Source organism: Anopheles arabiensis, chromosome 3 (genome assembly GCF_016920715.1).
Source record: "Anopheles arabiensis isolate DONGOLA chromosome 3, AaraD3, whole genome shotgun sequence".
NCBI lineage: Eukaryota > Metazoa > Arthropoda > Insecta > Diptera > Culicidae > Anopheles > Anopheles arabiensis.
Genome location: NC_053518.1, coordinates 26,528,937 through 26,555,477, shown reverse-complemented (window position 1 = coordinate 26,555,477; position 26,541 = coordinate 26,528,937). Strand labels below are relative to the sequence as shown.

Genomic DNA, 26,541 nt, shown 5'->3' with positions numbered 1-26,541 from the left:
AAGGGAAAGGCATGAAGTTCATCTATTTGATATTGAAACGGGGTTATTGCTATCCGTCCTTTTTGCGGGAAGGGATACAATTCGCAGAATGGTTACAAACCTTGTGGGAAAGGTTATTTTTACTTTCATCAATTTGTCGTATGACCTATTTTTGCTTAAATTTATTAAATTCTAAAAGAAACAGCAATGTAATTGCATCGACTTCTTTTATGAAGTTACATGAAGCGCAATGAGTACATAATAAGCATTTATAATATTTCGATTGAGGTATTTCTTTTACAAAGGAAACATTATTTTATGCTGTCCTTTTTTCAGAAGTAGGACCTGTACAGAATTTCTTAGAAATCTTCATTTTAACATCATTCCTTTCCGATTCACAAGAATGTTGTTTTCGTAGAATGGTTCTACTACCTCTATTAACTCAAGACGAACCCAAGATCACACTTACAGGATGTTTGCTACCTGCAAATCGAATTTGAAAAGTCGAATAGATGTTGTCGATATTATTATAAACTAAGTCTGATTATGTTTTTTCTTTGTATATCGTTTCTGCAACTTTTGAAGCTGCACAGGTAATCGTTTTTGCAAGCTTCAAATCCATTTGAATCGGCATGCTGGGTATTTTTACTGTTATATAATTTCTTTAATGAATATTTAATTTTCTTTTTTTTTTTAATGAATAGATTAATTTGCTTCTGTCGTTTTATACGGCAGTTAGAACATTATTTTAATGGTATTTATAGTCTTCATGTAATCAGGCTTACATATCTTGCATATTTGTAAATTGACCATCTTCGTTGTTTCTGGCAGTGCAAAATTATCAAAACTATTGTAAAATACTAATCAGTGTTTGATGTAAGAAAAAAATTATTCTCTTTAGAAGTTTTTTTTTTTTTTGACAAATACGCATTTGGTCGATTTACTAAGCTGAGAGTGTTTTATATGAAATTTAATCAAACAGTTGAATGATCAACTGTCGTTATTAATACCACAGACTTTCCAAATTTCAGTATTGATGTAGTTGGTCTACCTTGATTCAGTTGCCCTGACCCTAACCAATTTAATCACTACATCCTGACAATTGGTCTAGTACATCTAATGTTTCTGGCAGTGCAAAATTATCAAAACTATTGTAAAATACTAATCAGTGTTTGATGTAAGAAAAAAATTGAATCGGCGCTGATGAGGCTAATGCTAATGCTAATGTATTGACTTTGTCTAGGCCTTCAACAATTATCTCCAAAGTTCGTAACATCTTTTGATTTCGATAAACGTTATCAACACTTTCCACACGCTTACTTGTAAGAATGTAATACTTTGAGAAAGATTTAGATTTCCGTTCATTAATGAAAAAATCAATAGTTTAAAAAAGTGAACTAACATGTGAAGGTTTAGCTCGGGGCCCTCTATATGCCGGAGCACCCCGCGGCCGCTCAGTCCGCTTAAAGGAAAATCCGCTTCTGAACATGTTAGCTACAAAAGCGCCCCATCATCAATCAAACAATGTATAACTCTAAGAAGAGAACGGCTAAGTTTGAAGAATTGTATTTCATGTAACAAATCAGATAGAGTGCATGTATGGAGAATTTCGACGTGCCAAGAGTTTTTGGAATTAAAAGGTTAAATGATACATTTAATTTTAGTCTTCTCAATTTTAAAATTACCTTGAAATCATACAGTGTAATGAAAACATCAGTTTGTAACGAGAACATCAATTCCCAACAATCTGACCTTAATGAAAGCAACATGCAAGAGTATGTATTTAATTAAACGACTTTCAGAAATCAATGTCATTCAGTTCCAAAGAGCTCACCGAGCTCTCTGATAAAGTGTTGCAATGTTGTAGGTATGAGTTCCAAAAAATATATCAAACGTCTCTACCTCTACCCCCCTGTTGCTCCAGGTTTACTCGCTTATTGCAACCAATTTTGCAAAACAAGCCAACGAAGATACGTTCGGTAACACTCTAGTCCGCTTGCCTCATCTAGAGTGTCATCTCACGCTAACCCAGTGCAGAGGAACATTTGCCACGCACAGCAAAGAGCGAGTGTTCATGGACTTTTTTTTTTCCCTACGACATTTTCTCTCCAGCCTGATGTGCAAATTCGAGGATATTATGATGTCATCAGCTGGTTTATTGAAGGGATTCGTTAGTGTGTGTAGGATGTCCACACGTGCCCTCGATTGCAGCCGGACCAACTGCAGCAGGCGTGCTTAGTGCCGAACGTTTTTCATCAAAAACCACCTCCAACACCGTGTACTGAGGCCCGGGATCGCGACCACTTTGCCCTTCGTTTAGGCCGTGCCGTGCGCCACATAGGAGTGTCTCTGTTTCGCGAAGAATATTTCACTGCACCAGCGGCAGCGTGTGTGTGTGTGTGTGTGTGTGGCAGCTGGACAGGTCCGGGGATTTAGAACACTTGGAACCGGCAGGCTGGCAGCAAAAGCAGCGCAATTAAAAGAGTCCCCAACAAAAACGGGGGCGCCTCGAGGCACCGGCTATGCTTATGTAGCAGTGAGTGTGTGTGTCCCCGTTTTTCCGGTTCTATCTCTATGTTGGCACCCGTTTTTCGCGCCCGCTGGCATATGTTTACGTAATTTATTTATGCACTCCCGTACCTGTGACAAAACCCCGTGCAAACTCGGCACAAAGCACTAGGTGTGCACCGGTGTGTGCTGGGAATTTAATAAATCCTCCACAATAATTGCTGACATGCGTTTGCCAATTTTTGGCCAAAACCGGGACTGCGAGCAACGAACACGGCGAAACGAAGACAAAACAAAAAAAAACGGGACAAGGATACACAAGGTTTGCGTTCGCGTGCGTCCGGGTTTTCCGTCCTGGAGCGACGAGAACATCCATCCAACGGTTGTCCACGTGCGATCTAGGACGCCCCGGTGTACCAGGTTGAGCATGTTGACAACCGTTTCAATTTGCCCACATCCCACGATCGCTACAGTGTGCTCTACGTGTGTGTCGCTCGGTTTGTGTGCATCTGTCCACGCAATGTGACATAATATGTAGCACACTGTCCACGGCTAGCGCTGAATGATGGCGATGATTGACGAGCGAATTTATCATCGCGTGTGACCCCCGTTTGACCCGTCCTTCCGACGGTAGCACTTGTGGAAGGGTCGCTGCGAGCGAGCATGAAATGTTATTTCAGCTTGCTGCAACCGGAGAAAAAAACGGTCACGGTACACTGTGCGGCGGGGTGATAACGATAACACTGAGTACTGGTGGAAAAGTATTGCGGTAGAATAACATCTTCTGCGAATCGCACTTTTCGCTCGGATGGAGCATGTAAGCTAGTCAGAACCTGATTCATTGCATGATTGACAAACGGGAACAAAGTGTTGTACCAAATTTGGTCACAATGCAAGGTGTAAAATACTCTCAATGACAAGTAATTAATTTTAGATTTGCTTGTTGTTTCGTGAAAAACTGTCGTATGTAAAATGAATGTTGCTAAATGATGTAGCAATTTATCTGTAAGAATCTAATAATCTGGGCTTGGCATTAAAGTGGATAACGTCGTGAGGAATATGTTTTATTTGTTCAGTTTAATTATTTCAAAATGCTTAATAATTATTGCGTATTTATCTCGTAGTGTCAAAGAAGTATTGTAATTTGACATTATAACAACACTACAAAAGCCGTGAAATTCTATTGTTTTTAGTGGAAAACCCAATGAAAATAATTATATTCTCAAGGCAATGTTAACACTTAAAAAAAACAAGCCAATTTTTTTCACTGCTATTAAACTCTCAAAATGTACATAATAATGTTTATATTTAAAAAATAATGATAACATTTTTCATAGCTTAACTTAAATTTAATATTTTTGGAACAGACAGTTTCAAACATCAGGTAAAATAAATTGATTTACATTTGAAGCGCACTGTCAAAATTTGATGCCTTAGAGCTGACACATGAAATTGGTGCCTAAAACAGGCTAGTTACAGCCAAAATTTTGCGTCAACGACTGAAACTGTAAGCTCATTTCAGGGAATATTTTGCAATTTGGTAAACTATTGGATATTTGAAGCAGCCATTAATCAATAGAAACCAAATTGTAGCCACTTTTGCTTTAATGGATGTTTTTATCTCTATTCGTAAAGCTTTGATTTTAATTACAAGCACAGCTAGCGCAAAATGTGTTTACAGAAAAACACTTTTCCCACTTGTGCTAACGAGCTATCGAAAACTTGCGTACAATATCTTTACCATGAGATGCACTTTTACTTCCCTCGAAACGATTAACATTAAAACTGCGTCCAAACTGAAATCTCATCTTCACGTGATGGTCCACCAAGATACCGGGTCCACGAGTTAAGCGCCACTATCTACCAAGCCCCCGGCGCTGCCCTGCCTCCACCAACCGAAACGTTTTATCAGCATCGTACCCATCTGCGCTAAATGCACATTTGGAGCGAAATGTTTGAAATTGCCCCGCCAGCATGAGCAGCCGTTTAAAGATATTTCAAAAGTAAATAGAGGCGAAGGCAAGAAAAAGACGAACAAAAAAAAAAGAAAAAAAAACACACAAATCACACTCGCCGCACCATGATGGATGGCGTGTAGCGCGAATTTTAAAGCAAATGCGGCACGCGTGTTGCGCTACGGTTTGAACCAGAACCTCCCAGCACGAATGGAAATGGCAAGGGAAGGAAAGAAAGCAACGGAAAAGCAGCCACCAGGCAGCTGAACGAAATGAAACGTTCCACTAACTGCGGTCATTTAAACTTTCTCTTCACCAGGCGTCAACGAAACGGCGCTGGGAAAACGATCGGCGCGGGTGGTGCCTCGGCCGACAAATGGCATGACGAGATTTATGCTTCAAGATGCGCCCGCTCAATGCTAAGAAGCGGCCCAACGGCAAGGAGCCGGCCAGCCAAACTTGCATCTTTGAACGCTCGCAATAACAAACCCTTTGCAGAACTATGCACACAAGAAAGCAGCAAAAAAGCACACATTCCGCCGCCCTTTTGGTTACGGTGGTCCATCCGCCCATATGGCTGAGGCGATGTGGATTAAGCGTTTTAATTAATTTTATGTGCACGATTATCACTGATTTTGATTGACGTTCTGGGTGTTTGTTCAGGAGCGCCCCTTTCCATCCCTCACCCTTTTTGACAATGGTCGGCAATTCCTCGTGGTTGCAACTGGCTGCAATGTAATGTGCCCGGTGCCTTACTCTTTTCACTCTCTATTTCTTTCGACGAGCTGGGCTTTCGGTCGCTAGTTGCTTCTCCATTTGGCCACTTGCCTTGCTTGCTTGCCTGTTGCGGTACGGTAATTCATCTGGCGGCGATCGACTCTTGAACGGGGAAGACTTTCCCCCAGTACCGGGAATGAGCGGTTTTGTAGCGTGAAAATTAATTCCCGCCGCTTTTACCCCGCTTTGCGTTTGATCGAAATGCAACCTTTGTGACGATTTGCGGAAACTTTCCATTTCGATCGCGGTTTGGTACGGGCTGGCTGGCTGGTTGGAATTGGGTGCTGATTGGATTGCTGGGGTTTTTTGGGGTGGAAACTTTTCCCAGTTCGGATTGTCTGCTGGCGCTGAGATTGTTACGGTTTGGCAGCACGCTTGATGTTGTTAATTTTCATCGTACCAAGACTCGCGCTTGTACTCGCGCTAACCACAGGTGAATGATCGTAATCAAAGGGGACGGTTGTAACGAAATGAAATGTTACCCTTGATTAGTGTCATTGTGTTTGGGATCTCTTATAACAAAATCGAAGATGAAAGATTTTTGAGACATCAGGATAGAAAAAAAGTTGTAGCAATGTCAATGCTATAAATTTAGCTAATGAATCATAAATTGGGTTGACAACAAACTAAAAAGCGCAGCAAGAAAATGATTCGAGTAAAACAAATCAAATCTTGTTTCAAACATCTTTTAAAAGTGACAATTATCAATCTTGAAATACACAAAGTTGATAAACAAAAATTGATTTATTTTTCCCCCTATTGCCATAAAGATGATGGTGATAATGATGATAATAATGATTATAATGTTTATATCAAACCCATCGTAAAGCCTTCTACGATCGTACAATTTGTGCTTGAAAGAAGAATTTGTGCGTAAAAATGCTTGAAAATTCATTTTTGTAATTTCCATCAAAAATGTAATATTTTATGTGTTAAAACACATTAAGCATACTTGCATTTATATGTACAAAGTAAAAATCACATAGTTCAACCGCAATTTAGTAGTGCTGAAATACATAAATGGTTAAGTTTTAAAGTATTGATAGATTGCATAAAAGGCCAGATAAATTATGAATAAATACAATTTTATTAATATTTTTTGACTTGTCACCAATCAAAAACTTCATTCCTAAATTTCAACTTCTTTTTTAATTTATAAAAGTTTTCTTTTCTTTCTCCTTCCAGTATCTCATTCAAAAAGAATAGACAAGTGCTTAAGGAGAAATGCTTCATGAGGAAATAGGCAGTAAAATAGGATTAAGCATTTAATAGAATTAGAGCAAATGTCAAAAAGAATTAAGAGCTCAAATAAACATGGAGTAACGAACAATAATAAAACTTATTAAACCTTGCATTATGAAATTGGGAATAAATTATTAGGTTACTATAACTAATTACTCGAAATACATAAATCGGGTAACTTGAATTGGTTAGTAAGTATAGCTTTGAAAAAGCTACCAGGTCTGAAACCATTTCATGCAATATCCTCTTGAGCTACTAACTGCATGGAACGTTTCATTGAATTTAATGTATAATAAGAAGAAATCTAATGATATACATTTTGCAATATTGCCATCAACACAGAGCACATTTATCTAAACATTCCTATCCTGTCACGATGCTTCAATTCATAATGAGTAGACAAGCTGCGTGACGCACGCACGATGAATGTGTAGATTTGCTTTACATCTGCACAAAAAATACTAAACACGCTCATTACAGAACAGATCTTCTTTTGCAACCGAAAAAGCGAAGCTTTTGTCAAGCGATTTGTTTGCACACAGCACAAAATAGTGCAGGTAAAATCTAAAGGAAGCAGCTCGACAAACAACGATGAACCATCATGAAAGCGATGAACCCCTGCCATGCTCTGAAAGTTCTGTACACGAGAAAAACAAACGTGCATGCAACTATTTCACATCAAACCTAGCGACACACACATACAAAGACACACGCAATACTGCTTAGTTGCTTTGATTTTTCTTAATTGCACCATCTTCACCATGCTACGCGGAGAACGGTTGGCGAAGCAGCAGCAGCAGCGGTGCAGTATAAATAAAAACCCCATGAGAAAAGACTCCCCACATTCCGCGCTCGTCTAAGACCATCTGCACCCTTGGCTCGAGTCCCTCGATGCCGTGGTCTATTATTTTAATGATGGATTCATGTGCATTCTGGCGGAACTGATGGGATGGCCGTTCGGCACGGGCGTACCGTCAACATTGCGACGACAATGTGGGATGATTCAAACGATCGTTTCTGCCAGCGCGCGCAATAATATCCAGCCCCGCGACGTAAAGATGGCGGCGACGACATCAGCTGAAGCTTATCCGAGCTGCACGAACCACAACGCTGCACCGCTCTCGGGGTTAAGGGAATCGGCAGGTTTGTGCCTGCTTCCCTTGTTGTCTCACTGCGGAGTGGCCTATGGCACTAACAAATCACGGTTGGCTCGAGCATTGCGCTGCGGGGGTAAAGGGAGGAAGTGCTTAACATTGTGCCAAAAATTGCTTCAAAACTTCAAAACGTTAAAGCGGATCCCTTGAACAAAAGCCCGCAACAAACTTCAATCGCCCAAAACCATCCCAAGCGTAACTAACACCCAAACTACCAACCGACTCCGTTTCGTTCGCTTTCCCGCGGTTGTTCATGCTGTAATTGAATTTCTTCCCCGTTTGGACCGTTCACCGAACTCGCCTTCCCCCCCCCCCTCTTTTCAGCCCCTGCTCTCCACCAATAAGCTTAATGCTGATGATCTTAATAACTGAACCGATCATTATTTGTTTCACCGTAGACGGGCTAATTGACCCGAAAAAGACACCACAAACATTTCGGCAGCGGCAGTCAGGTGCTCGGTGTCGTTTGCCGGGCGATGTCGAAGCATGTCGATCGGGCGGGGAAGGGAGAAGAGTTTCTTTTTGCTGTTGGTTTTCTTCTTCGCCGTTTTCGCGGACTCTCCGGCGGAGCCCAACATTTAGTTCCCAAACGGTACGGCGGGCCAAAACGTATCGCGCGAGAGAAAATGGGACATAAATCATGACTTTGCGCACCTTTTCCGTCTTTTTATGGATGGTCCGTTAATAAAATAGGTAATGCCACCGCCACCAGCGTTCGGGGGGTGGGGATTTCATGTTCACCCCCGAAAACTACATCCGGTACCGGTTGAAGACGGAGCGTAGTAGTAACCCACTCAGCACGGGCTGGCATTACCGGAGAAGTCATTCACCTGCACGTGTTTCATTATTTTTAACTCTCCTCTATTTAGGCTTTATTAGCGTGAGCGTAAAGGATAGTTGTGATTTAGCGGGGTTATTACTGTGTTGTGTCTGTATGTGTTTTAATGTTTGTATGTGCGAAAAACTTTCTATCGCAAAACCGAACGTAAAATAAGCTCTTATTACAGTTATTATGGCTATTTTTATAGTGATAGTGGCTATTCATTCACTTTCCAATTGATAGTCATTGTACTATTAATTGTGCAAAACCCATTCTGAGACGGTTATCCAAAACCGTTTCACACATTGTTGTTTTTAACATTGCTTAGCCCGTCGATTAAACCTGTATTTGCACATCGATTTTTGTACTCAAGGTACTTAAAACGAGAAAATGGTGCATCATTATTTTGTACTGCGATTAATGCAGAGAGTTGAAAAGATGAGCATTTTCTTTCGAATTACAGGTTGTCCCAAAGATACACTATTCATGTGGATCGAGAAGAAACCTCTCGTCTCGAATTTATATCTAAAATCGCGGTTTTCTGCCTAAATATAGCTAATATTCGTGTAAATATGCTTTAAATTTATTTTGCATAAGACAATTGATTTTATTTATTTATTTATTTATTTATTTAAAAAAGTTTTCTATCCACGCTGGCCTCCATAACTTAAAACTAGATTCCTAACTATTATAAAAACTGAACTCATGAGCAAATAAATAAAAGCTGACCACAAAAATGAATTGATGAAAATAATAACAGATTCACTCGTCGGTAAATGCAGTTTGTTTTAATACATTTACGCTTACGCTAGGATCGACAATGCTGTTAACAGAGCTATAAGAGTTTATCATTCTCAAAAGTGGATCATTAGAATCAAACACCGTATACCTTAAATCAGCACTAAATAAGGGACGTTGCCATATATTCCTACTAGGTGCCTGAAAATTAATTTGTTCTAGAATAAACGGGCTGTCAATGTAACCGCTGATAAGCTTACGTATAAAAGTACACTGTGCAAGAAATCTGTAAAAAATGCTCAAAAAGCAATCAAATTTAGAAAATCAAGTGTCTCAAAATCTGCATTAAAGAGTTCTCGAGGAGTTACTAGGAGTTAGGATTACTCTACAAGTAATTGGTTCTCATAATAACTTGACGTTATATTTCAATAATCCCTTCTCCTTAATGTTAATTCCTAAGCTAATGTATAAAGCATCAATTACTAATGCAGCGAAATACAGTACATCTATGAGTTGTCATACGAGCTTACAGTCGAGAAATTGATTCAATGAGCTCTTCTACCCTGGTTGGAACTCATCATAAGGATTTGAAAGTTTTTATAGGTTGATACATTATTTAATTCAATTTTGATTATTTTTCTCTGCAAAAACTCATTAAAACACACAGTTTCCACTGATTTGTTTTAGACTCCGGACAAGATAAACAAGATCAAAAAAATTTGATACTGAAAAAAATATTTCATTTCTTTCAGTTTATTTATCGTAATTATTCATGCAATGAAAACGTCGAATTTCACTGATACGTCCATCCTGAATTAATAAGACATATAATTATACACGTTGAGACATTCTATTTGACATTTTTATTTGAAATCATTCTTTCTTTTCAAATCCCTGCACGTACAAAGACGCACCGAAACATCCCCTACCGTATTAAAATCCCCTTTTCGAACAAATCCATTCCTCTCATCAAATGGATTTATTACACGCCCTGTGAACATGGCACAAAGCATCACCCTCGCTAGTTGTACAATTTGTAATAGAAAGATGCATCATCCTGCTTGAATCAAAGTGCTTATCGTAAAAAGAGGGAATGGCGAAAAAAAGCGGAACAAGAAAAACGTCAATTTTCCAAAAAACTGATTGATATGAGCGAAAATACCATCCTTAAGAGTCTCGTCTGCCGCGCTCTACCAGGTCCACCAGGTTACATTTATTGCACACATTTGAGGCATAATTTTTGTCCACCGCTTACCGCACACAATGGCCCCCGGTGGCCAATTGAGTCGCGTAATGGCTGACTGTCCCCTCCATAACCGAACATAAGGTTTACCGCGCGCGTCCACGCGCTTTCCCTCGCTTCTTTCTGCAAAACAACTTCAAAGATAAATTGCTGAATTGCTAGACGCAGCACTTTCCGGGACACGGGAACGCTCACTGTTCTGTCTTCCGCTGTTACGTTCTGAAGGCACACTCACACACATACAGACGCAGCATCATAACACCCGGTCCCAGACACGCACCCGTTCCGGTCACGCTGAGCTGAAATTGACTCATAAAAATTGGAATATAGCGCTCCGTCGTTTCCCGTCGTCGTCGTCGTCGTCGGTGCGCCCTGGCGGTCCAAATCAAGAGCTGCTGCTGCTGTTCGCCTCCTCGAGGGTATCGCTGCCTGCGGCCATGGGTGAGCAAACATAAAAACGCACCCCGTCACAACGATACGACCGAGGGACCGAGTTTGGCAGCAGGTACATCGGAAAGGAAATTGTTAGCCTCGGCATGGGATTCGCCGGGCAAAAGCAGGAACCGGCCTTGTTTAGCCATGTTGAAGGGGCTTTCCCTCCGCGTACGCACTGCGGATCCCTGGTTCTAAATCTTCGTCTCAATTTGACTCAATTAAGTGCCCGTGAGCTCATCGCCGTTTGCCGAAAAATGGTCACCCTCCTCGCAACGGAACACCGGAACATCGGAGCAACGACCCTGCAGCGGAGCCCAGCACTGCGTCGAATCTGCTGTTCCTGTTCGCTCTGATTTGTCCTCGTCCCGTCCCTCTCCGAGCAATGGCAGTGGTGCTGGTGTAGTTTACATCGCGTAGGGAATGGCGTTTTTTTTCGTTATTGGTAAACCATTTTCCGCCAGCTTGAGCACATACATGTCGTTTTTTCGTTCTGAAGTCTGAAAAAAAGACGGAAAAGTCACGTAAAACGATCGAAAACAAAAACACAAAACGATCGACACAAAAAGCACGATTCTCGATCATTATTCTTAGCAAAAAGAGAGAAAAAGAAGAACAGAAAGAAGAAAAAAAAACAGAACAAAAACGCTCCAGAAAACGATGCACAAAAGAAACGTGGCCAATAATATAAAGACAACTAAATCGCTTCCTCACCCGCTGGCCCTGGACCCGGCCAACTGTGTCGCAAAAGTTGCAAAAAATCACACAGGAAAAGCCGTAAACGTTAAAGGTAACATGCGAAAGAACTCGAGGCTAAGCTAATCGAAGATGAATAAATGACGAAACACGAATGACGAACGAGAGGAAACAGAGCGAGCGACCAAAGGAAATCAATAACATAAGCAACGAAACCGAAACATGAACACGTGAATGAGGGAGCACAGAAAAGTGGACCGATTGCCCGATGCGAAATTGAAGCGTCGAGACAAAACAACAAACCATAAGAAAATGTGGAAGTGAGAGAAGGGAAGAGCAAAAAAAGCCTTTTAAAATAAAAATGATCCCTGACAGTGGACAACGGCAGTAGAGAGAGCAGCAGTATGCATGCAGCGAGCAGCCCGAGGAAGGAAGCGAAATCCATTTATTTTAGAATCATTTCGATTCTTCTCACTTCACGGGGTGGGCTGAGGTGTGTTGTTTTTTTTTTTTGTGTGTGTATGTGTTGGTCTCTTCCGCTTTTTTGTCCGTTTCTGTTTTCGTTTTCTTTCCTGCTCCGGTTCTTCCACTCCTGTGGAGGCCAAGGTAAAGCTATGCCTTAAAACTTTGCCCTAAAACCCCTTTTTTGCATGTTCGGCTTTAGTTTTCGCAGAAGGGCAGAGGCGTGCCTTTGTACGTGGCTTCCTTCAGGCAGGCCGTCCTTCTCTCCGTCCACCGTAGGCAACCGTCTGTCAGCGTGCTCCATCCAACGGGGCAGCAGCATCAGCAGCAGCAGCAGCTGGCAGCACTTTAAAGTGGTTGGCAAACTGGTGGACCGTACACCGACCCTTTGCCGTACGTGAGTTCATGTCGTGAAATACGTGTTCCCGTGCTCGTGTTTCGCAGCATTGCCATAAGCCGATCGGTGACGACGACCTGCACACACACACACACACGTACACACTTGGCGAGTCCTTTCAACTCGCATGCTGTTTTGTTGTCTCGATTGTCTTGAAGGGATTCATCGCTCGACCTTCCTACGCACCGAAAACAAGGAAGCTTTAAAGCTTGCCAAGAGAAATGTGCTACACACCTTGTGCCTGTGTTCGTGTGTGTATGCGTGTGTGTTTGTGTGCGTATGCCACCATAATCATGTTGGCTTCGCATGCTGCTAAACATACGCAATACGCGGTGGCAGTATGGTTGCGTTTTTATTATGCTCCCGAACAAGCATCAACAAAAAACAGCCGACGGCGATTCCGAAACGGTTGCTGGCAGACGGCCGAATTTGGCTGGCGCTTTGTGTGAGTGTGTGTGTGTGTGTGTATATGTATTTTTTTCTTCTTTTCTTGTAGTGAACTAGGACCGTGAAGTGTTCCATAATTTTGTTGCTATGTTTTTGAGCTGTGCGGCGGGTGCCAAAGGGGTGGGTGATGAGACTCTCAAACACGGCGGACACGACGAGCCCGGCGTTGTTACGTCCGACGATGTTGTCGAAAAAGGACACTCGCGTGTTTCGGGCACATGGTGACACACGATGGGCAGGGGTGGTAGGTGGAATGGGTAAAGGAGATGGTCCAACTCCACCCCTCCCTCCCCCCCCCATCCACAATTCGCCGTCCGTAACTGGTCTAAAGACGAGTGGAACTGGTCGAACGGTTGGTGCCAGCTGGTGCGCATGCTCCCCGCATGCGGGGACCAGCCCGAACAGTTCCGACCAGCGACCGACGACAGCTGGTTGTGGCGTTGCTGGATCACCCTGTACTGGTTAGCTGTGAGGAAGAGAACAGTTGACGGCTTCTCCGAAGAATCGGTCAACTCCGGGAGAGAAGCAGCTTCTCACTACGGGAGGGCAGGCAAGAGATTAGAGAGAGGGACAAACTTTACAAAACAGGAGTAAACATTCTCTCCAGTGGCTGGAGCACCTTAACTTTACCACTTTTTTGGAAAATGCACCTTTCATATTCTTGTTCTAAATATTCCTGGGTATAATGAGCTGGAAGGCGAAACTGTGTCAATTGCAACACATCGGTGTGTGGTAAATTTTTGTTGGTTTAAACTTCTTAAACAGGATCGAAATTCTTCGTTGTGTCGTTTTCCCTACAGTCTCAAAGAGCATTTTTAATTATTGGTAAATAAAGAGAGTATGATTGTTTACACAGATAATTGTTTACATTGTTTTTACAGATAACACAGATTTGCCGAGACATTGGTTTCTTAAACATCGGAGCAAAATATAAAATATAAATGCAATTTTCAATCCAATTTCAAGCTTCATTGTAATACTGGTTTATGTTCTTCTGCACCCAGCAATGAATTGTATTTGTTTTTTCCAGTAATAGTGCTTAGTGCCTTACTTCGATGCGGCTATTCTTATTTGGATAATAACGAAGCACCGAGCCTATAGTTATATTCTAGGTTTAATTTAATACGATTGTTTTGTCTTATTTTGTTCAACACGCAACCGAATAGAATAGTCAATTGGAGATTTGATGCAGATGAGAAACGAATCACGACCGGTTCACGCAGTACCCAGCACTTATGCGCATTTATCCACCGTGTAGATGGGAGTAAAATTGTTTGTTTTGTTTCGATTTACAGTGGCCGGCAATATAAAGTGGCCACTACTTACAATTTTACATTTTTTCCATTTTTTCAGTGAAAAATGAAGTTATTGTACTGCTTTATTTTTTGAAACATTGTTCGTGATATGCTTAAGAATGCGCAGTACCATAACATGGCAAAAATGAGAAGTTAGCTTCAAGAAAAAATATGTTTTCCAAAATTGATCAAAATCACTGTGCCAAAATAAAGTGCCCACTTTATTCATTCTACAGAAAATATTTTTCTGAACAAATATAACACCAAACTTATAATTTATATGCGTTTTTCTTGCATTCTTTACATGTTCGAGGATCTTTGGCGTATTTTTTTCTATTTTTTAAAGGTTTATCTAGTTCTGCATCTAGTTTTTGCATATGGTTCTTCTCAAGCGTTATCAAGAGCTTTAAATTTAAATTTATTTGTTTGTGACACCAGTTTTATCCACCTTCGCACATAGAATCTGCCTCAAATTCTCGATGGAACCAAGATTAAGACTTCATGGAGGACATGCAAGGTGTTTCATACGATACTAATAGAGAAATGTTTTTGTATTGATTGTGTGTGTTGAGATGTTTTCAAACCCCATTTTTTTAAAAGAAATATCCCAAAGTATTGATGAAGAATGTTAAAAAAGGTATCAGGAATAGTTGTACTTTCGATTCACACCAGTTTTTACGCTACTTCTAAAGATAAACACCCCCTAGCTATCACATTGCAATTTTCGTAATTTACTGCCCGTTAGATGTGGCGTCCTTCAACTTCCTCGCTCGAGCTACAGCAATCTAACAAAGCCAATTGGCTTCAATATGATCAAGAACATGCAGATATATCGTTAGATTGATGAAAAACTGGAATATGGACAGATGAGTCCAAATTAGAACTGATGTTCAAAAATAAGTAGACGCGATCCAACAAACCTATGTGTATGAAGAGTGCAATGTGATGACCAAGGAGGGGATTTCTATACGAGAAGTGGGGAGCATGGTTTGAATCGACGGCATAATGAAAGCTAATACCTATACAAGCATCCTGTGTGAATTTATCTGTTTTCTGTGAAAAATACGGAGTGAGTAAATAAATTTATGTTACAACAGGAAGACGACTCAAGTTATACACGAAGAATTTTTTATTTTTTTTTTCAATCAAATCGAATAAAACTTCTTAAATGGCTCCCACTTAGTCTTAACTTTAATCCTATCGAGATTTCGTGTGCAAATTTTGATGCAAATGTGGTGAGAATGACGTGATTAGGAATAACAAAATATGTTAAAGCTCTGAAATACTCCTAAGAAGAACAAATGCCAAATATGTGCAAATAAAAAAAAAAAAATAAAGTCAAAGATCCTCGAACATGTAAAGAATGCGAGAGGAACGCATATAAACTATATGTTTGATGTTATATTTGTTTAGAAAAATATTTTCTGTAGAATGAATAAAGTGGGCACTTTATTTTGGCACAGTGATTTTGATCAATTTTGGAAAACATATTTTTTCTTGAAGCAAACTTCTCATTTTTGTCATGCTATGGTACTGCGCATTCTTAAACATATCGTGAACAATGTATCAACAAATAAAGCAGTACAATAACTTCATTTTTCACGGAATACATGGGAAAAATGTAAAATTGTAAGTAGTGGCCACTTTATATTGCCGGCCACTGTAGTTGAAAATGTGTTGATATACTAAGCTGCCAGAGATTATGAAAAAAGAGACTCGCTCTTGATTTGGGTTGTTAGAAATAATACATGTCAGTGTTACGCTCAAATATTTAATATATTAATCAGTTTACAAACCGATTTCAATCATTTCTACAATTTTGTTTGAATCAAGTAGTCATATATAGTTATGTTTTACATCGTTTAAGATCCAAAGTAAAAAAGGTGCTTATGTGTTTTTGAACATTGTTCAACTGTAAGTAAACATTAGACAACCAACTGAAATGTTGATGCCTATCTGCCCTCCGATCAATTAAAAGTTAACATTTGCTCTCTCCAATATATTATCTGGGTTCGTTTCCTTAATTCGTATGATGCGAAACTTTAATTTGTTTTTATCTTAGTTTTATTTTATTTTATTTAGTTTAGTTTTATTTCATTTTGCACTTATTTAACGTTTACTTATCTGTAATGTTTACCTTCAGATGAACAGAGTGCTTGTTGTTTACTTGTGATTCAAAACGGTGTGTTAGTGACATAGGAAAATACATATCGATGCATAGGAAGTTTTAAATTCTCTCATAAATACAGAAACTAATCCTGAATGAACCATTTGGATTTTTGTTTTGCTACAAATATGATTTGAAGAAGACTTTAGACATGGAATTTACTTAAAAAAGATTTTATCGACAGTAGTTTGTTTGGTAGCTCTCCACTTTGGTGTATTTGAGATTTGTATACTGTTTGAGGTAAAAATAAGCTCGGGGTATAGAAATTAAATTATCCTTAACATCACTAAAAAATAAATCATTCACCTTTTCTAAGGAGTAAAAAATCATTCAACAAATTCTAACTCGTAAAAAACGCTCCAAATTTTCTTCAAGAAAATCCATAGGGATGCATTTGAATCTAATCCAAAGGCCAGCAATCAACAATTAACAACCAAAGACGCTTAGGTGTTTCAGACAACTAGGCCGTTTACAAAAGGCAAATCTCAAAGCAAACCAACAACTCAAACATTTGTCCAATTCCCTACACAGTGTGCCATCTCACCAGCCATGAACTGACAGTGAACTGAGCATAAACACAGCATCATGCTCCCTCAACACATTATGCTGTGAGAAGATGTCACAGCTCACTCGTGCTAGAGTCTCATCTAATGCTCCTGTTTTGCAGACGCTCTCTCGTTTTTCGTCTCTCTCTCCGTTCGTCTGTCTCTCCAATCCGACTCTCACACACCTCCGCTCGAATGCGGCTACATAGAGCATAGAGAAAAACAAAAAAAAAACAACACACACACTCACCACTCACAAACAAGCGCGCTTACGGGGCCGATCGATCGGCGCGGAACAGCCGAGAGGAAAACGCGGCGGACCCCTGGTCGGAACGGGCCCGACCTTCGCCAAAGCCCGAAGAGAAGATTTTCATTCAGTCAAAATCTGTTTACGGTACGCAGCGGACGTGCGGCGTGTATGTGCCCATCTCACGTGACCGAAGCGCGCGCGCGCGCCCTCTTTCTTTGAGCCAAAAAGCCAGCCAGCCAATACTGATTCCGTCGATTCCGAGTGGGGTTTTCGGCTGTTTTGCGTTAGTGTGTCTCTGCCGCAATCTCGCCCCCTATCCCACAGTGAGTGTGTGTGCGCGAGAATTTTGGAAAGAAAAAGATTGAGAACAACGCGAATCGCAAGTGAAAATCAAACAAAATATTAAAAAAAAAAATACAGGTGCTTAAATCAAGTGCCCCGCAGCATCGTGCTAGAATTGTTGGGTGAAAATTGTGAATAGCAGAAAAGCGTGTGCGTGGCTCACCGTGAAATCGAACGCATCCTGTGTGCGGTGTTGAGGTGAAAAGTTTAAGTAAATTTTGCGTTTTGCGCAAAACTTGTGCCCGAGCGAGCAAAAGGCCTTGCGGCGATAGTGTGCAGCGACCACCGGGGAAAACTGTGTGCCCGAGACTTGCCGACTGAATGCCGGGAGGGAAGGGTGAAAAATCAATTCGAGTACAGCAACCTCTCACCCGCCTGCCCTCGCCGAATCGGTCTGCCGCAGCACGGGGTTTGGAGAATTGTGCTGTAAATCATTTTCCTCCCCACACCGAAGAGCTATTGCCGTGTGCCGTGGGTGTATGTGTGTGTGTGTGCTTCAAAGGAAAATATTGCATAGTTTTCCCTAAGTGAAACGAAACGAGAAAAATTCTAACCCCATTTTGCACACCCCATAGCCGAAATCATTCGACCAGTGTGAGGGGTGTGCTCGACGCTTTCCCAAAACCACAGTGGTGGGCAATGGAAGTGAAGTGAATTTTCCCTGCCCCGTACGTGATCGTGTACGTGTGCCTGTGCGTGTGTGTGTGTGTGCATCTTGAAAGATAATGGTGCGTACGTTCGTTCGCAGCAACAGCAGCAGTAGAGCAGCAGCAGTGCGAAGTTACGTCTTACTACTTCCACCCAAGATTGCTGCAGCGTGAAGCAAAAACCGCAAAGTCAGCAAACGGCAGCATCTTCCCGTCCGCAAGCACGCAAGCCAAACCCTCCGGGCAGGCAGAGGAAAAAAAGAAGGGGAAAAGGCAGCAAACCAACAAAAAAAAAAAAACAATCCCGTCTTGGTTCGAACGCAAAACCAATCCGGCAACGTCGGCGAAAGGCGGTCAGAACACACACACACAAAAAGCGTCTACATTTTCGCAGCACAGCTTTTTGGCCCTTTCCGGCGGCCACCGGAAATTGCCCACACACCCCCTGGGTTCCTCCCTATTCCCCCGTGCTTGAGTGTATGTGTGTGTGTGTGTGTACGTATGTGATTGTGGTTGCCGTGCCCTTCCGAAAGCATCCAAAAGAAGTGAAAAAAAAAATAAACCTGGAAGGCGAGAATATTTGATTTTCGTTTCATTTCGGATTTATAAGGCATTGGCTACCGTCTTCTTTTTTCTCAGTGTGTATGTGTGTGAGTGTGTGTGCTGTATTGCACCAGCTAGTGTTTCCGCACATTCCCCGGCTGTGCCCTGAGGGTGAATAATTCAAAGTTCAATTCGCCATAACTGAATTGGCCGCAGCTGCGAATCACGGCCGTGCCGTAACGCGCGTGCAGCCGTGTAACGCCGTGCACCGTAACGCTACAGTCGACACACGGTGAACCGATCAAATCATCATCCCATCGTTGCCAGTGTGCCAGTGAGTGAAGCGTTTCCCAACATCATCATCATCATCGGCATTAAGCGGAAGCAAGCGGGGAAGTTGAAAGAGCGGTGGATTCGGTTTTCCCACCCTCAAAGTGCCGGTCCCGTGCTGCAGCATAAGCGTTACGTAATAAATTTTCATATAAAACGGCCCCATAACAAGGATTAAATTGGATTTATTACCAGTGAATGAAAAATTGATTTATGTACAAAATTGATTTTTCTCCCACAATCGTGCCACACCGTGCTGTGTGTCCTGTGTGAAAACGGTTTAATGCGGTTGTGTGTGTGTGCGCGTTGAAACGAAAAAAAAACGACACAGGAAAAGTGTAGTGAATGGAGCCCAATGTGCATAGTAATTAATCCCTTGTTAATCGATTGAAAAAGCGGAAGAGAGTGAGAAAAAATATAAAAAACGAATCTCCGAGTCCGAGTGTATGAGGCAGTTTATCAATGAAGTTGGTGTCCTGCAGGCCACTCAGCGTGCGTTGAGCCACTCGCCAGTCGCCGGTGCAGAAGGATCCGGGAGCCCAGCCCAGCCGCAGCTGGACCGCAGTGAGTAATGCAAATGAAATCCCCCAGCAGGCGTAGAGCTCTGCCGTCCCCGTTCTGCACCGATAGCGCCATGGGCCCGACGACGGCACGGTGCATTTGTTGATCGTCCACACAGAGAGAGACACGAAATCGAAAAAACACACTCATTGAGAAGCGAAAGAGAAGAAAACAGGAGCAAAAGAAGAAGCAGATTTGTTTGTTTTTGGCACGTGAAGCGATTAGTTTTGTTTGTTAAGTTCGGCGATCGCGTGCACCACCCGAAACGCCACAATGGAACAACGACATACCGAGCAGTGCGGGGCGCCGGATGAGACGCAGTGCTTTCGGATAGGACGGCACCCGGAGGTGCAGCAGCACTGTCGGAGACAGCCCTCCTCCACCCGGCACAAGGTGCGGACGATGCCGCTGCTGCTGTCCCTGCTGCTAGTGCTGCTGCTGCCCGCCCTCGTGAGCCGCGGCCAGGTGAGCGGCGAACCGAACTGCCCGTCCGCCTGCCAGTGCAAGTGGAAGGGCGGCAAGCAGGCGGTGGAGTGTCTGAGCGGCAACCTGTTCACCATCCCGGAGAACATCGACCACTCGACGCAGGTGCTGGACGTGTCCGGCAACAATCTGCAGATCATCTCGAACGAAACGTTCGTCCGGTCGAACCTGCTGAACCTGCAGAAGCTGTACATGCGCGACTGCCGCATCGGCCAGATCGATGACGGGGCGTTCGCCGGGCTGACCAATCTGGTCGAGCTCGACCTGTCGATCAACCTGCTGACGGCGGTACCGTCCGCCGCCTTCCAGCACATCGTGTCGCTGCGCGACCTCACGCTCGCCCGCAACCACATCCAGAAGATCGAGAGCCACGCGTTCCGGAACGTGACGGCGCTGACCAAGCTCGATCTGTCGTTCTGCAGCATCCAGACGATCGCGCCGCAAGCATTCGAGGGGCTCGGGTCGCTCCACTCGCTCAAGCTGAACGGCAACCAGCTGTCCGAGCTGCGGCCGAAAACGATCGAAACGCTCAGCCGGCTGCACGGGATCGAGCTGCACGAGAATCCGTGGGTGTGCGACTGCCGGCTGCGGGCGGCCAAGCTGTGGCTGACGGAGCACAACATCCCGTACCCGATCGCACCGACCTGTGCCGGCGGGCCGGAGCGCGTGATGGACAAAACGTTCGGCGAGCTGCAGGTGGACGATTTCGCCTGCAAGCCGGAGATGCTGCCGGTGCGCCGCTTCATCCAGTCGTACAGCGGGGAAAATGCCACGATCGAGTGCCGCAGCTCGGCCGTCCCGTCCGCCACGGTGAACTGGTACTGGAACGGGAAGCTGCTGGTGAACAACTCACACTTCAGCGCGTACCAGCGCGTGCTGGTGCACGAGCAGGGCAACTTCGAGAAGCGGTCGCGGCTAACGCTCACCAACGCGCAGGAGACGGACTCGAGCGAGTTCTACTGCGTGGTGGAGAACCGGGCCGGCACGGCCGAGGCCAACTTTACGCTGCACGTGGCGATGCGCGACATCGGGTTCGCGATCGAAAACCGCCAAATCATTGGGCTGAGCGCGGCCCTGGTCATACTGATACTGTTTATCCTGCTGATCATACTGTTCCTGCTGGTGCGGTTACGGCGCATACCGATGACGGAGACGAAAACCCCGAACCAGGTCGAGGTGATCACGTCCGTAAGTCCCTCTAGCAATGTAAATGGCAAGGTGGCGACGCCTATTAACGATTGTCATTCTCCAGATCGAGCCAAAGCCGCCGGCGATCTGAAGTGCGGCCCGAACCCGGCCGCGAACCCGCTCCAGAAGCCGCCGCGGCTGACCGACCTGCCGTACTCGACGTCGCACTACGACGGCGGCGGCAGTCTGATCGCGTCCGGCCAGTGCTTCGTCTCGCCGACCCACTCGCTCGCCGGCAACAATCCGGACCTGATCAACGACACCAAGCGGCTGGGCAGCGGGACGGACCTGACGGCGGCGACGGCAGCGCCGGGCCCGGCCGCGCCCGGCGGTGGTGTGGCCGACCCGCTCGCCCACCTCAGCCAGCTGCAGCTGCAGGCCACCAGCGCGCTCAGCACCGCCCTCTCGCTGATGGATCCGGTCGAGCGGCCGGGCAGTGGCGAGTATAGCCGGGCCGGTTGCGACTCGCTCTATCCGTCCGGGCTGTGGGAAACGCACAGCTCCAACCTAGCGGCGACCGGGCTCGACCATGGGGGCAGCCACGGCCCCGGTCCGTACTCGGACAAGCTACCGATCCTAGGCGGCGGCTCCGGTGCCGGCCCCGCCATGCTAAACCTCGACGACGAAACGTCCTCGGTGGACTATCTCAGCAGGACGTTCCCGCGCACCCATCTTACCGGCGGGCTGTCGCTGTCGACCACCGCATCGTCCGCCGGGTCGTACGGCCACGGGGCGGCAGCAGCAACTGCAGCGACGGGCGGCACTACTACCACCGTCAGTGGCGGCGGCTATCCGGCCGACTACGGGCTGCCGATCGTGCCCGGCGCCGAGCAGCTGCACAACAAGCTGGCGAGCGGGCAGCCGGCCCACCACGGCAGCACCGGCAGCATGCCGATGAACGCGAAAACGCTGCGCGTGTGGCAGAAGGGCGGCGTGCCGGTTCTGCCACCGGTCACCGCCTTAAAACGTGCTTTATCCAACAGCCGCAACTCGCCCGACGAAGGCTACCAGGAGGGCTGCGGGACGGACGTGTAGTCCTGCCTGTAGCCTTTCCGCTTGCCCAGCCTGCTAGCAGCAGCAGCAGCAGCAGCAGCCCACGACCAGCCGCCTCCCTCCCCGGCCCCAGCGAGTGATAACGACGACGAGGACGACGAGGACGACGTTTGAGCGCTGCCGGCACCACCACTGGATCCGCTCGAAACTGCTCGAAATGGCGCCTGCCGGTATGCAAACCGCACGACACACACAGACGTTGGGCGTGGTGAAAAATGGTGTGCGTTTTTAGACAAGAAAACCCGTTTTTTGTGTTTGTGTATGTGTGTGCGGTACGAGTATAGTATTTGTGTCTCTCAATCGCCTCGCGATACTCGAAAAGTAGCTAGTACGAAAATGCTTCCTCGGTGAGCAACACGCGTCACGAAACGACTAATAACTGAATGACCGTCGAGTGAGATTTGTAGACGTTGCCCAGGAAGGACGAACACGAAAGCGAGTAGCGAAAACATACCACTACACAGAAAAGAAAACCACCACCTCCAGTCCTTATGCGTGCGTGTGTACAATGTATGTATGTGTGTTAATTCCTGTGCAAGCGACCGGTAAAAAAAGGGAAGTACGGGAAGATGGTCCATTGTTTTCAATTACGTTTCGCAGTACGGTCTGGTGATGGGTCGGTCTGAACCTGATAGTTTCTGTACTATCATTCAAACTTGTCACAAAGTTTGTGTGCGCGTGTGTTGTAAAACTGTGGACCGGGATTTAACAAAAACTAAACATCGGGAAGGCATTTATGAATGAGGCGCAAATAAGAACAAAAGCACGAAACAAAACGCTCCAAACGCAAACGCTGCGCGACAAGGCTCGGCTACAGGAGGGCAACAGCGGAAAGTGTATGAATGTGATAAGTACTGTGAAAGGTACGTCTTTTTTCATCTGATATTGTTTGAGAGGTTTATGTTACTTTCCTTTTTTTATACACACACATAACCATAATCCAAAAAAGGAGTACGTAAGCGAACCAGTTCGGCGTTCGGTCTGGTATAACTAGAGCATAAGCACATCCCGGTGTAGTAGGATGTCCCTCCTCTGTCCCGTTTCCCTTTGTATCTGTGAAACGGCACACATGTTGTTTTCCAAGCCCCCTTTTTTCCGACCGTGTGCAGTCGGCGCTCTCCATCCACCAGCTCTCCAGTGTTGGCCCGGGAAGTGCGGGTGGAGGGTTGTCACTAGTGAGCCCCGGGAAAGCTTCAAACAGCTTTGAGAAGAGTTTTGAAACAAAGTTTGAAGCACACACAAACACATGCACGGTCCTGGTGGTGGCTGGTGATGGAGAGCGTGGACAATGCGGGTACGTTGTAGCAAGCAACAAGGAAAGAGGAAGTAGAGGAAGAAGAAGATAGGGGGAAAACATACCGAGAAACCGAGTTAAAGGACTCACTCACTCTCTGAGACAAAAAAGACTTGTAAACTTAATTAATGAAGGTAAATACTTAGGTGTACAGAAAACTTTGTTTATATAATTATAGCGAGAAAGTAAATAAATTATATCTATATACACAAGGCGCAGCAAAGGGTGGAAGAGGTAACAAAACAAAACACACACACACACCCTCGCCCAGTACCGATGCAGGAAAGTTTGCTCCTGTCTAAATGGGCAGGTGAGGTGGGAAGCGAGTGTTATCGAAATTCGAATGGGAATCCTTAGAAAATGCGAACCATTCCGAAATGGGAAAAAAACATTCAACACGAACACATGTCACCCTGTACAGTGTAGCAAATTGGAACATTAATATGTATGTGTGTGTGTGTTTGTGATTAAGTTCTGTAAAGTGAGAAGAGAATCGTGGCAAAGAGAAGAAAAGAAAAGAAAAAAACATACACAACCAAAACAAAACCACATCATATAAGCAGAAAGTCATTAAACAAGCAAACAAAAGGTAATGATTTCAGTGCAAAGCAAACACAATGAAACAATACAGTAAAACAGCGAACACAGCGAAAAACGATACGAGGAGAAGTAAAAGGGGATAAGCAAAAAAAACAAGAAATACTAGAAAAGAAACAAAAACTCTTAGGCTAGTTTTATATGCAACATCTAAGCAGAACGAAATAGGCAACAGAAGACAACCAAAACAAAGTCACCCATAAACATTACACAAACATACAACAAACAAACAAAAACAAAAGGAAACTCCTAAAATCCTGCATAGCGAGTTGGTTTAATCGAGCAGAACATTAAACGTTTTGAAAGGACAGAAAGCACTGAGAGTGAAGCAAACGCAGCGTAAACACCCAAAAATGAAACAGCATCCAAATCTTAAAACAAAAAAACGAAAAAACAACTCATTAAGAAAAAAAAACATTTATCGCAAATAGCAACAAAAAAAAGAACAGTTAAAACACATTAAAACATCGAGAGGAAACGATTTCGAACAAAATCAACCATACGGCAACGCGAAACCCAGTAGTGCGAAAGGAGAGAGGGAAAATGTGAACCTGGGCGAAAACCAAAGACTTTACGATGAATAATGGAAACACTGAAAAGGAGAGAAAAAGTAAAACAAGAGTAACCGATAGCTAACGCGATTGTGAAACGTACAGAGCAACAATGAACGGGCGAAGGGAAAACAAAGAAACGACGCAAACTAGAAGTGTAGTAGGAAAAAAAAACAAAAACTATAGCAAAAAAGCTCAAGCTTGCAAAAAAAAAAAACAAAAATGATAAACAGAGAGGAAAGTGTAAGCCCATTGTAGGGAAATGATGAAACCTGAGAATGGGCGGGAAAGAGAGCAAGAAAGTTCCCGTATAGATATCTTGCGAGATGATGAAAAGAACAGAAAGCGAAAAAAAACCCTTGTGCAAGCACACAAACACATATACCTTCTTATATATACATATACCTTTAGTGAAAAGAAGTAAAGAAACAAGCCCCTAGCCCGCGCAGGATGAGAGGAAAACCCGGCTCGCTTTCCGGGAAAAGTTCGCCCCGAAGTGGGTGGATAAAAACCGAGAGGGCTGCTTAATTCTGTGTATAGTTAAAACAAAAACGCGAAGCGAACGGGAGCGGGTACGGTGTGGTGGTACAGTATAAACGGCCCCCGGTTTCCCCGCCGCTCGAAACACTAAAGGCGCCCTCCCCCGTAGCGCCCTGCTAGTTGGCAGGAGTCAGAAGATAAATCGATCTGTTGTTTACGGTAAGAGACGAGAATGTGGAGACGGAAAGAAGGGAGAGAGAGAAAAAAATGGAAAATAAAGACATGAGTAAGTGAAAATCGAACAAAAACATTAACAAAAAAAAAAACAAACCACGCGCATTAACGACTACATTTACTTACGAAGGGGTCAACAATGAGAAACATGTAAGAGGAGCAGAAAAAAACGCTCTCTATGGGTGGAAAAGAAATGGGGCCGTGTCTTGAGGCAAGTTCGTCCTTTTCCGCTGGTTCCGAGGGGTCCTTTGCGCGTTCGTTGCGGGTCGGTTTTGCCAGATGACTTTTCCCCTCATGCCACACCAGAGCGTATCCGTACAGCGAGGCCTCGTTTTCGTGTCTGCCGAGAGCTCGGGATGAAATGATGCTGTCCCTAATTGATGTGTTTCTCTTTTGCCAGTGTTTGTTTGACCCCAGGAAGAGGTTGATGTGATGGTGAGCAGGGGAGCTAATTTTCTTCGCCCGAGGAATAATGAGTGAATTATGATAACAGACACAATAACGTGGTGGAAAACAGGGGTAGCTGTGGTACGGGCTTTCCCAACACCGGCGCAACGTTTTGTCCAACCGTTCCGCGTTGTTTTCTTCATTGTTGTTGGCTTGGCTTGGAAAGAAAACTGTAACACCAAAAAAAAGAACATCAAACTGGTTTTCAGGGAAAAGTAGCGGAAAAGTTCTGTTCATACACGGCCAGGATGGTAGAAGTTGCCGGTTGAGAGGAGTCGTTCGATTTTTCCTTGCTGGAAATGATGCTGCACCGTTTGCTGTACCGTTGTACTTTGCCTGCCTGCTCCATTCTTACTCCTTTCATGTTCATCAAACAGTTTTTCTCACTTTCCAACAGAAGGATAAGGACGCGCTATTTGGAAAGAAAGATACCACCACCATCCGCAGTGGAGGAAAAACAGCGAGCGCTTCAAGTTCACAATGCGAATTTTCCAAACAACAGCGCACAGATACTGCGCCACACACAGAGCGGGTCCAAAAATAGAGCGCCACAAACTTTGCACTAAACAAAAAAAAAAGCAGAAACAAAACAGCAGCAGCAGCAACAAAATGAAAATAAAAAAAAACTACCTAAAAGCGTTTCAAAACTGCAAACGAAAACTTTTAATTAGCCAGCCTCTATTG

General features: G+C 44.1%; 1 protein-coding gene across 1 annotated transcript; it reads left to right on the top strand.

Moving 5' to 3' along the window:
* Positions 1–17,237: 17,237 nt before the first annotated feature.
* LOC120902142 (amphoterin-induced protein 2-like) lies at positions 17,238–24,919 on the top strand. The gene has a single exon (XM_040310676.1). The coding sequence runs from the start codon at positions 19,804–19,806 to the stop codon at positions 22,234–22,236; it is 2,433 nt and encodes an 810-aa protein (XP_040166610.1). The 5' UTR covers positions 17,238–19,803; the 3' UTR covers positions 22,237–24,919.
* Positions 24,920–26,541: the final 1,622 nt, after the last annotated feature.

What these genes read in the sequence shown, in the direction of transcription:
- LOC120902142 (XM_040310676.1), top strand. Translation starts at nt 19,804, where the DNA reads ATGGAACAACGACATACCGAGCAGTGCGGGGCGCCGGATGAGACGCAG.